The sequence below is a fragment of the Sprattus sprattus genome (genome assembly GCF_963457725.1).
Source record: "Sprattus sprattus genome assembly, chromosome: 9".
In the NCBI taxonomy this organism is placed as follows: Eukaryota; Metazoa; Chordata; class Actinopteri; order Clupeiformes; family Clupeidae; genus Sprattus; species Sprattus sprattus.
In genome coordinates, this window is record NC_137928.1 from 9657768 (window position 1) to 9670691 (window position 12924).

General features: G+C 44.2%; 2 protein-coding genes across 2 annotated transcripts; both read left to right on the top strand.

Annotated features, from left to right (window-relative positions):
- Window positions 1-2753: 2753 nt before the first annotated feature.
- LOC308370041 (olfactory receptor 52J3-like) lies at window positions 2754-12924 on the top strand (the record flags this gene model as incomplete). The annotated part of the gene is made up of 2 exons (XM_080844600.1): window positions 2754-3470; window positions 12832-12924. 2 exons carry the CDS (start codon window positions 2754-2756, stop codon window positions 12922-12924), a joined length of 810 nt encoding a protein of 269 aa, XP_080700726.1.
- LOC308369922 (olfactory receptor 1-like) lies at window positions 11992-12748 on the top strand (the record flags this gene model as incomplete). The annotated part of the gene is made up of 2 exons (XM_080844484.1): window positions 11992-12672; window positions 12740-12748. 2 exons carry the CDS (start codon window positions 11992-11994, stop codon window positions 12746-12748), a joined length of 690 nt encoding a protein of 229 aa, XP_080700610.1.

Genomic DNA, 12924 nt, shown 5'->3' on the forward strand with positions numbered 1-12924 from the left:
TCCTCACACACCTACCTTCCTACCACACACCTACCTTCCTCACACACCTACCTTCCTACCACACACCTACCTTCCTCACACACCTACCTTCCTACCACACACCTACCTTCCTCACACACCTTCCTCACACACCTACCTTCCTCACACACCTACCTTCCTCACACACCTACCTCCCTCACACACCTACCTTCCTCACACACCTACCTTCCTCACACACCTTCCCTCCACACACCTACCTTCCTCACACACCTACCTTCCTACCACACACACACACACACACACACATCCTACAGTCCTACTCATATCTAGTCTGGGAAGTCCCGCCCCTCTTCTACCGGCCAATTTGATTTTGCCTCTGAAAAGGGTCTGGCAAAGATTGCACAGCCGTTCAGTACAGCATTCTCAGGATCTCTGGGACCAATCACAAACTGTCTTTTGGCTACCTGTCGCGCCATTGGCGGATTTAAACTTACCACGGCTACGTTACAAAATCTACTGCACGGAGAGTTTTTAAACATTGAACATGGTGGCCGCCGAAGCACCGCAAAACTTCGATAAGGCAAGTTTTCTTTGAAAACAGAACAGAAACTTGCCCTGGAACAATTAATACAGAAAAAATATGTGTTTGCTTTATTACCGATCGTTGTATCGTTGTATAGTATCGTTGGTCTGATTGATTAAAGGCGTGTCCAATTACGTGAGTGAAGTGGATCGCTGTTGAGTAGTTTGCCAGACTAACTGAGCAAATTAAATGCAGTGAAGGGGCGGGGAATTCCCAGACAAACTCATATCCTCACTGGACACCTAATAAACAAAATATATGTGAATCCTGACTGGACTAGTGTGTTTCACCGACCACCCCTATTGGTCTCAAGCCAGCCACCCTGAACCTCCTCCACCTCCTCCTTTTCAGTTTTCATTAGCTGTCAGTTGTAATCATCAAAAATAAATAAATAAACACTTGAACAGTGTTGCTACAGGTACTTTGAAAAGGTTATCTGATTACTGATTACTCCTTTAAAAAGTAACTTGGTTACTTTGCAGATAACTTGATTTTAAAAGTAACTAAGTTAGATTACAAGTCACTTTATTAGTTACATTCAGCAGCTGCCGACAACACCCCAGCCGCCTCAACATAAAAATGATAACCGGTTTGCCAACCCTCACTTTATTTAAAGTGCATTTTTAACAGTAATGTACCCAACAACAATGTACAATGTATCTGTTGAACTTTTTTTTCTGAACATTGTACCTGTTGTTCACAGCGTTAGATAAGCAAGGAGTGGTTTTACAAAACAAAACAAGTGTATAACAACACATGTAGGCTGATATCATTTCTACATCTGTAACTGTGGCCTAATCCTATGTTGAAATCACATGTTATGAGTGAAACAGTGGAGTGGGGCGAGTAAACCAGTGGTTGTACCTCATTAACAGAAGCTCTGTAAGTTTGACAGTGCTGCAACTACAAATGTTTCTTCAAATTTAAGGTTGTGTTTTCGCCACCAGCACAGAGTGTACAACGAACCTTGATATTTCCATCTTTAGCTGACAAATACTCAAAATAGTGATTGAATTTCCAACTCAAAAATGCGCATCTCTCTCTCTCCTCCGCAATTGTTGTTTGTATCGCTGCGTGGTAGGTCTATGTATATACACTTGACATGACCCTCCTGCTGAAAACGTGACCTACTTAACGCATAAGCTACATGACTTCTCTCCCAGAGACCCACGAAGAAATCAAATATATATTTTACTATTAATGACAAAATAGCAATGCACAGTGACTTGGACAAGTAACTTTAATCTGATTACTGGTTTGGAAATAGTAACTCGTTAGATTACTCTTTACTGAAACAAGCGGTCAGATTAGACATCACTGCACTTGAAATATATCAGTGTGTGTAATGCATCTATAAAATATGGGAAAAGTTTCACTTTTTTAATCGAATCACTGAAATAGATTCATTTTTTGATGATATTCTAATTTATTGAGATGCAACTGTACCCCTCCTAATGTATAATGTAGTGTGCGATGTCATTCTAGGAGGCAGTTTCCTGTAATACTGGATGTTACCTGGAGAGTTAGGCGGTATATATTCAGCTCCCATTGACAATGCTTCAAGTCACTGTGGAATGTAAGCTAGGGTAAGTAAGGGATGGTTTAACACAGTAGTTATTTGTAATCTTTATACTTTATACTCTATTGAAATATTCCTTCTGTTCTTAGGCACTGTACTAGTTATATCATATATCATACATTATATAATATATATTTTATTATATTATACTCTTTTAAAACTGGCCTAAAAAAATATTTCAGGCGTTTTTGACTTTGATAAACCACTGTCACTAAGTTTTCTATTATGCTTATGTTTACTAGTTGTATTTTATGTTATTATTATAGTTTGTTTCTACTATGTTTTTACTATGTAGCCTACTGGCTCTGTGTCACTCTGATATTCTTTTGAATGAACAAACAGATAAAACACAAATAACAAATAACAAAAAATACAAATCAAATGCATTATTTATTAGTATTATTATTCTATCATGTAGTCAGTGATTGGTGCTGATTTCATATAAATGTACCTTTTTTATTTTAGGTGGGGAATTTAAGAGGACATAATAATACAGCCATGTCTCTCAATTCATCAAGCCCAACAACTATATTAACTTTACCTTCATTCGCCTTTCCTCCATCATTCAGAATTCCAGCTCTTGTTTTTTCCACCCTTACATATCTCATCATAATGTGTTTCAATTTGATGATTGTTTTGACTATTGCTGTCAACCATAACCTGCACAAACCTATGTATATACTACTCATTAATTTACCTATTTGTGACATGTTGGGAGCGACGGCATTTTTCCCCCAGATGATATCCAGTATGCTGTATCAGAACAGAGTTATATCATATTGGGCATGTGTGCTGCAGGCACTATTAGTGCATACATACGGTGGTGGATGTCTTCTTATATTGACAGCCATGGCCTTTGACCGCTATATTGCTATCTGCTCCCCACTGTCATATAATACCATTATGACCAGTAATAACTTGATTAAAATTATAAGTGGTATTTGGCTTACAGACATAATTTTGATATTCATACTAATTTTTATGGTACTCCAATTCAAGATTTGCAGGACCAACATCAATGATATGTATTGTAACAACCCTTCTTTGGTGAAACTGGCCTGTGAAGTGACAAATGTGAATAACCTCTATGGTCTTTTTACCATAGCTTTTTTTCAGGGTATATCATTGGGTGTAATTGTGTTTACATATTTACAAATCCTTATCACTTGCATTTTCAAGAAACAGGCAGATGCCCGAAGTAAAGCTATTCAGACATGTGGTGCTCATTTAATAGTTTTCTTATTCTTGGAATTTAATGCTTTTTTCGCTTTACTTGCACATCGTGTTGAAACAGCACCTACCTTCTTACGTAGAGCTTTGGGGGTATCTGTGATGATATTTCCTCCTCTATTGAATCCATTGATATATAGTTTTAATACAAAGGATATCAGAAGAAATATTGTGGCATTCTTTAAAAGGAAAACATCGCCCTTCTAATTTATATTTAAGTGTTATTTGTTGATTTTAGACATCATCTACATGTGAACAGTTTTACTCAGTTATTCTCTGTGTAAATATGTATCTTTCAGCACTGTAAATGCAGCATTGAATATTATTAAATGACGTTGATAACAGATTTAAATTACAATTATATACAGTATATGACAATAGTTACGATTTTATGAAACTTCTTTACATACTAATTTCACTATATTTTGTGTATCTTCAATGACACTCAAACAAAGCTTGTGATCACTTAAAAAAGACTATTTTGATCACACTGAATTGTGCCAAGTCTCTGAGGTTTCCTAAATCACTAACAAAAGCAAATAAATAATTTAAGACCCTGGGGTTGCTGAAATATGAGAAATGTGGCTATAGGTCAAGTTAACTGGAAAGGTTTGAGGTAGTCCTCTTAGTGTGGTACTAAAAAGCCATACTCTGTTTGCTGTGAACACACAGGATTTATAACATATAACCAACACTTTTAACATCACCTTCTGGCCCAGAGCCATGGGGGCATGGCCTCTCCTGTTGACAGTGTGCATTGACATTTCTCACTCAACACTGATGCAACCGAATACAAAATAAAATGGCAAAAACACTAACAATTATACATAAGCCTACTTTTGATGAATTATATTTATGTTTCTAATGTTACAATCACATTAAAAAAGAGTGACAAGTACTCCACAGTGTCACAGAGATAGGTTGGGGTGCTACACAGACTGATTTGTTTGACTTTTTTTTGCTTACATTTTTTAAATGTTACTGAGAAATAGACACTGTAGAATGTAAAAAAAAAACTTTATTATAATTGAAAAATACGTCTGAAAGGATTTGTGAGGTGTCTGAGACACCTATCTAATGTTAGCATGCTACTACATACAAGGTAAACAGCTTGCTACAGGCGTGATTGGTTTGTTGACCTGTCAATCTCACTATAACGTCTTCGTTCATACGCGTTGGAATGCGTTGATGCGTCAGGGTTAACGGATCCCCATTCACTTTGAATGGGGTGACGTCATCCTTTTCAACGGAGCCACAATTCAGTTCGGCAAAGGATGACGACACCCCATTCAAAGTGAATAGGGATCCGTTAACCCTGACGCATCAATGCAATCCAATGCGTACGTGTGACCGCTGTGTAATTGGACGCGCTCTCTCATGCACCTGAACTTGAATACAGAAACGCCCCGCCAGCTCCTTATAAGGCATGCTATTGCAACATGTACACACTCCACAGGCAACGCAAAAGCAACTTCAGAGACTGATCAAAATCATTTCAAAGCAAGCACCGGTAAACCCAGCCCTAATTTCACCAGGGCAGAGGTGGAGGTACTGTTGCAGAATGTAGATGTGTCCATTCTATTCCACTAGGGCTATATCCACACGATTGAGTTTAGTGCTTATTTATTTATTCACTGAGTTTAGTGCTTTTATTTATGTTAGGACATCACGATGGCTTGGTCTCGGAATCATGACTATAAATGTTAAACATAATTGTTAATGATACAAATATTTTCCTATGTATTATTATTATAATTATTTAAATCCGAGGATGTCTGTAGAATCACACAATCAACAACGATTTAGCTTCCTTGGCTGAAGTAGCTAGCATAGCATTGGCCATTGAAATGAATTGCGTAGCTAGCATAACATTGGCCATTGAAATAAATAGCTGACTAGCATAGCATTGGCCATTGATATAGCGTAGCTAGAATAACATTGGCCATTGAAATGAATAGGAGTTGTAAACTGTCATTTTCTCCAGTTCTTGGCGTTCTTTGTGAGAATACAGCCTGATTGGTTTATGCTATGCAGGCTTTGGCCAATGACGGGCTGTCATTGTTCTGACTGAGATGAAATGCAAAAGGTCAGCGAGTGTTTTGTGTTTTGCGTAGCAAAAAACGGAGAGACAAACTCTTGTGAACCGGTTCATAACTTTTAAATCGGGCAAAGACCGGTTAATTTCATTTTAATACCGATACGGGAATACATACATCGATGTAGTCGTATTTTACACACGTAAAACAGATATCGATACGTACCGGTTCTTTTTTACACCCCTAGTGCACACCCTTTGATATGACCCAAAATCGAGCTGAGGTGCATTTTGTTTCCAATGATACTGCTTGAGATGTTTTCTACAACTTAATTGGAGTCAGAAGAATTGAGCAATCAGGGAACACATGTCTTGGCCAGGGAGGTGAGCAGAAACCCGAGGGTCACTCTGACAGGGCTCCAGGGTATCCTTGTGGAGATGGGAGAACCTTTCAGAAGATCAACCATCCAGGCAGCACTACACTAATCAGGCCTTTATGGTAGAGAGGCCAGATGGAAGCACCTCCTTATTTAAAAGAACATCATAGCCTGCTTGGAGATTGAAAAAAAGGCACCTAGAGGACTCTCAAACCATGAGAATCAAGATTCTCTGGTCTGATGAAACCAAAGTTGAACTTTTTAGCCCGAATACCAAGCATAATGTCTGGAGGTAACCTGGCACCGCTCATCACCTGGCTAATATCATCTCTACAGTGAAGAATGTTGATGGCAGCATCATGATGTGGGGATGTTTTTCAGCAGCGCGAAGGGGGCGACTAGTTCTGATAGAGGGAAATATGAATGCGGCTAAGTACACCAAGATCCTTGAAGGAAACGTCTTGGTTCCTTTAGTAGGGGACCAGATATAACAAACGGGACTTGACCTATTGGCCTCTTACTTCCTTGGTTCAAATATCTGAGCATCGCAACTATTGTATTGTTATTGTAGTGGAGGGTAAACGCACGTAAACGGTCTGCACGGCTGTTGCGGGCATCCCAGGACCTCCTGCTGAGGAGGTCCTTTAGCCGGCGACGCCAGTGCCAACCAGGGAGTGGTCCCCTGTAGGGCTGGTCGTCCCTCCGGCCCCAGGCAGTTCAGTGTCCAGCAGCCGCCCTGTGGCTGCAGCTGGTCGGGACTGCCTGTCTCCCTCCCTCTCGCCTGCCCTCTTGGTCGCCCCAGACCCTGGGGCTGTGAAGCTACCCATCCTGTTTTTCTGATCTCTCCAGAGCGCAACTCGAATTCTGGGGCCGGAGAGTCTGCTAGACTAGTCCGGCGAGTCTGCCTCAGGTGAGGAGGAGGATGCACAAATGGAACTGGATGGGGCGGCGCAGGTTAGCACGCCCCCTGTTACATCCAGGACGCTGGGCCAGCCAATGCATGAGGTGGCAATGAGGGCAGCTCGCCACCTCGGTCTCCCTCTCCCTCCCCCACCCAGTGAGTGGACTTCGCTGCTAGACGGCGAGTTTTATGCTGGTCATCCGGTGGTAGCCCCATGCCCTCTGCCTGTCTTTGAGGAGGTGCCTCAGGAAGTCAAGGCAACATGGGCAACTCCCTACTCGGGACGTGCCCTGGTCCCGGGCTTTGCGTCGTACCTGAATCTGGACCGGGCTAAGGAATTTGGGTACCTCTCCTTTCCCCCCGTCGAGGATGCGTTAGAGGGCTACCTGGCGCCATCCTCCCCCACAATGCACCTCGACCAGAGACCCATCTTGCCCACGCGAGTGGCCAGGCGGCTCTGGCTGAGAAAGCCTATTTAGCGGCCTGTTCAACGAACACAGCTGCGCTGTTACAGCGCTATCAGGTGAAGCTCTTGTCAGAGCTGGCGACATCGCTGAGGAGCAGTCACGAGACTGTAGTGGAGCTCCGTCTGCCACGGACCTCTCACTGCGTCTCACGCGCTGCACCTCCCAGGCCCTGGGGAGGATCATGGGTGCAACGTGGCAACAAACTGGTCTCTGTGGCTTACCATGGCAAAGATGACAGACAGAGAGAAGGGGCTCCTTCTCGACGCACCAGTCTGCGGCCAGGGCGCATTCGGTGAGGCTGTCGAGAGAATGTCTGCAAAGTTTGAGGAACAGCAGAAAATCAAAGAGGCTTTCCAAGCCTGGATGTTTTGCTCGAGCAGCTCCGAGCCCCAGTCGTCATCAGGACAGTGAACCCCGAGTGCTGGGCAGAAGAGGAGCGGGTTCAAGTCCCCCGCACCTCCAGCAAACGTTCAAGTGCGCCAGGGCTGGAACCGAAACCAATTCCTTCATTGCTGACACGTTGCTGTCAAGCACGGAAAAGTACTCCACCCAGCATCACATTCAAACGTAAGTGTCATGACCAGCAGACATAAGGCATGCTTGTGTAACTCCCCCTGTGGCGCAGCCCCTGCTTTCGCACACCCATTCTTTTATTCAAACCATGTGGGGGCAACCCCTGATCTCGCCCCCTCGCCAGGCAGAACAGTGGCAGATTTAGGTTTCAAACAATTGGCTTTAATGAGCAGGCTAGCTCCCGACAAATTCAACTTGAAGCCCAGCTTACCAAGCTGCGCGGAAAATTGGCACGCATGCACCGCGTCACCATGGGTCTTGAAAACAATAACAGAGGATTACGCACTGCAGTTTGCCGGCCCCCTCGAGGTTTGGCGGTGTGATCCAATCAGTGGTGCCTCTGGAGCAGACGAGTTTCCTACTGGAGGAGATAAACACGCTGCTCAAATAAGAAGCTATAGCAGTGCTCCCTCCCGAGGAGGCGAACTCTGGGCTATACAGCAGATACTTCCTCATCCCCAAGAAGGATGTAAGTTATCGACCAATACTAAATCTACGTACACTGAACAAAGCACTAAAAAGGTTCAAGTTCAGAATGCTGACTCCACGCAAGCTCGTTCAGTTCATACAGCCAAGCGATTGGTTCATATCGATAGATCTAAAGGATGCATATTTCTATATACCGATTGGCCACAGACATCAGAGATTTCTGAGGTTCGCATTCAAAGAAACTGCATACCAATTTCGTGCTCTCACGTTCGGCCTGTCTTTGGCTCCGGGGGTATTCACGAAATGCGTGGATGCAGCCATCGCTCCATTAAGACAGAGAGGATTACGTATTCTCACTTATCTGGAGGACTGGTGAATATGCGCCCACTCAAAGTCAGCGGTGGTGCAGGACTGCCATCTAGTGGTAGCACACCTGCATCGACTCGGCTTTGTAACGGCTTGTAACGGCTTTGTAACTTGTCAGACGAGAGAGGGCTCTGGAATCCCTCCAGCACGCCTTTAACTCCCCCAGATACTCTTCTGATGGGGGTACGAGCAGTTTGGCGGGGGCTGGGCCCCGCCTGAAGAAGGCACTGGCCGGCTGAGCTCCTGGAACGTCCAGCTGTAGGCGGGCCAGGGCCACACGAATGGTGGCCTCCATTGAGCAGTCCTCAGAGGCGCTGGCAGAGCTGTGGGCTGAATAAAGGGAGCCTACCTTGGAGACATGGGAGGGTACACCCTGTGGGGTCCCATCCGTTCCATACTTGGTAAATTCCGAGGCTGATGCTGCCATGGATAGCACATCCTCCTCTGGCTCGGGGGCTGCTGCCGTAGAAGCATGCCTAGAGACGGCTGGCATCCCTGCACTGCTCCTACCCTGGCAGGCCAGGCGGAGGGACCTCTGCTGCGACCTCTGCTGCCCGCTGGCCCCCCAGAGGCAAACGTGGGCCTCGCCTGCTTTCTAGTAGTGGGGCCCACTGTCTCAGCAGCCCGACGTTTACGTCTAATCGGCAGAGCTTGGCAGCATCGCTGGGCGGGGGTCAGCTGTTCAGGTGACTCAGTGAGGCCAAACAGCTGCTCCGCCCCAGCCAATCTAGCCCCTCTTACTGCCCGCGGCATGTAGCTGCAATTCATGCAGGGGTCATCTGAGAGCCCTGCTCTCAGGTGCTCGACCCCGAGACAAGAGGGGCACCTATCATGGCCATCCTCCACCTGCAGAGGGGCCATGCAGGCCGCGCAGGAGTGGTCGCCCACCATGTCTGCAACCGCCACACAGCTGAGAGAGAGACAGAGCTAGCCTCAGTAGGGGATAGTGGTGCCAGTGTAATGGGGACAACCAGAATATGCAAGGTGCTGGGAGAGGGCGGCAGGAACCGCTGCCTTCACCAACAGATATTAATGACCGACAGTCAAACCACACTCAACGGGTTTATTAGTGCAGAATAGATGCCGGGAAAGGGAGGCAGGAACCGCTGCCGTCACCGACAAAATATTTGCCGGCCGAACTGCAAACCACACCTGTGCTGGCAGCGGGGAGCGAGAGCACTACCTCTGCCAGGAGAGGGTGGATGGCCAACACACAATGAGTAACACGGCGCAGAGCAGATGCCGGGAGAGGGAGGCAGGAACCGCTGCCGTCACCGACAAAATACTTGCAGGGAAATACAAGGTGCAGTCGCCTTACTATTGCCTTCTTTAATGAATGTGATTTAATCAGTATCAGGGCGCCGGAGGCGGGATGTGGCGTGGTAGGACAGCGATCTGAAAATGAATTCAGCTGAATATTCGATTTCTCATACAGCGCCGGAGGCGGGATGCAAACCCCAGTCGCTGGCGTAGTGACCGGCGACTTACCCCAGTGGGCTATAGGGGGACCTGATTTATAAGGCTATTGGTGTTAGTATTACCCAGGTAATTCACCTAGGGAATTGTTAACTGCGCTAGTAACGTAGTAATCCGCAAACACAAAATGAATGGTGGGAGAGGGGCGAACACGCAGCCGTCACCACGAATATCAACACAAGTAATTCCCCAAGGGAATTGTTAACTGCGCTAGTAACGTAGTAATCCGAAAACACAAAATGAATGGTGGGAGAGGGGGCGAACACGCAGCCATCACCACGATTATCAACACAAGTAATTCCCCTAGGGAATTGTTAACTGCGCTAGTAACGTAGTAATCCGCAACACAAATGAATGGTGGGAGAGGGGGCGAACACGCAGCCGTCACCACAATATCAACACAAGTAATTCCCCTAGGGAATTGTTATCTGCGCTCCTAGAGCGCTAGTAGAAGGAGCGGATTACAACACCGGTAACGTAGTATTCGCAAACACAATGAACGGTGGGAGAGGGGGCGAACACGCAGCCTTCACCACGATTACCAACAAACCTTCTTGCGGCAACAGCTGGCTAGGCAACGTAATTTAACTGCCTAAGTGGTGGGAAGGGCGAAGACGCTACTTAACCACAATGAACAGAATTTATTACGGCCTCGCATACCTATCGGCACGCGCAGGCGAGGCCAATAGTTGCAACCAGCAATAATTAAGAAAAGACCAAGGTACTTATCCAACAATCGGTGCGGCCTCTGGAGGGCGAGAATGTTCGCAGCTCCGACAGTGTCGCAAGGCCAACGGCACGGAACAGGATTAAGCACCTAATTCAAACTTTTTGTTTTTTGTTTCCTTAGCTTCTTATCGAACACCAACTACCTGCGTAGCGAAAAGATGAAAGGAACAGTTTCCCTGACCCCACCGGAAGATATAAGCTATCCGGGGGTCATCAGGGTCACGAGGTGACAATGTTGGTATTCACACTCGACCTGCGCGTGCGCAAGATGGATTATCCAGTGCTTGAAAGCACCGTTTAGCGGTCGGTAAGGATGAAATAGAACACAAATATATTCTAGACTGATGGGCCATTAGGCTACTTTTGACAGGCAGTGGGACTTACCGTAACACCTATGTTGTGTGATCAAAAGAAGACTATCAAAAGAAACAGGGCATAAAGATAGAATGCAAAATGCACAATGTTTGTCTTGTGTCCACTTGACACTTGACTTGGTGGTGGTTGTGGTGTTGTTGTTGTCAATAATAAAAATAATAATAATAATCATGGTAAAAGTATTATTTATATTATTGTAGCAGTAGTAGTTTACTCACTCTGTGTGTCTTGGGAGCTGTAATTTACTTTGTGATGCAATATTTGCTCAGGTTCAGAGAATGAACAGATGACAACAATGGCTCCATGGACACAACCCTATTTTAGAAAACACCCCACCCATAATTGCAAAGCACCCAGTTATGGGTTTCACCATGGGCTTAGGTCTAGTGTGATATAAGAGAGTATAAAACAACTTCAGGTCAAGCAGAAGTTAGTGTGTGATGAGATTAATTAATCTGTCCAGTCTTTTTGCTTTTGTTTCCTTAGTAAATATAGTTTGAGTGATGCAAATATTGTAGTAGACAAAAGGTAGGTAAAGCTGTTCATTTGCTTTTCAGATACTGGCAAAGTTACTCATAGTCCTAACGGAACAATTACTTAAAGTTTATTTTAAGTATTTAGTGCCATGATGATATATATATATATATATATATATATATATATATATATACATATACAACTCTGATGATTAGGAGTTTTCTGATTATAATCTGTGGAGGCATACAAGAGAAGCAGAAATTATTATAAGGATTATATGTGGATATTGTATTTACAAGTACCAGATTGCATCCTGCTATTCAATGAAAATAAGTTCAATGTCTTAGCTTTGCTATTAGACTATAAAAGTGTATTCTCTACATTGCAGGTGGGAGTAAGAGTATAACCACCCATGATGTCTCCTAATATTTCTGTCTATCCAGTCTTCTCAGCTGCTTTAACACTGGAAACACTTAAATTATCACCACCAAACAATTACATAGCGTTCATCTTTGGGACACTAACCTATTTAACCATCGTCATTTGCAACTTAGTGGTTCTTTCTGTTATTGCCATGAGTAAAGAACTGCATAAGCCCATGTATATTCTATTATTCAACATGCCACTGAATGACCTGGTGGGTGCAACTGCTTTCTTCCCACAAATGGTCTTTAGTCTTTTGTCCCAGAATATTTTCATATCCCATATTGCGTGCATCTTGCAAGCATTTCTTATACACTTGTATGGAGCTGGAGCCCTTCTCATCCTAACTGTCATGGCATATGATAGGTATGTTGCCATATGCAAGCCTCTGAGGTACAACTCCATTTTCACTAACAGCTACCTGATTAAACTCGTCGTTCTCATGTGGACTGTGGCCTTCAGCCTGATCCTAATTCTGTTTACATTACTCACTCGACCTAAAATTTGCAGGACAGAAATAATGGACCCATACTGTAGTAATCCTGCTTTGGTTAAGTTAACATGTGGTGACACAAGGATGAATAACTACTATGGTCTATTTATAACTGCATTTTTCCAAGGCCTGTCATTGTCTGTGGTGATTTACACTTACGTGCAGATCCTGATAGCTTGTGTCTCATCAACTAATAGAACAAATGCAAGAAGCAAGGCACTCCAAACCTGTGCCACACATTTAGTAGTTTTCTTGATTTTTGAGGTCACAATTTTGTTCAATGTGCTTGCTTATCGTATAGGCGTATCAACAGGTTTGCACAAGTTTTTTGCAGTAATGATGCTTACATTTCCTCCTTTTGCAAACCCTTTGATATATGGCCTAAAGACTAAAGAAATTAAACAGAAAATTATGATTGTTTTCTGTAAATAG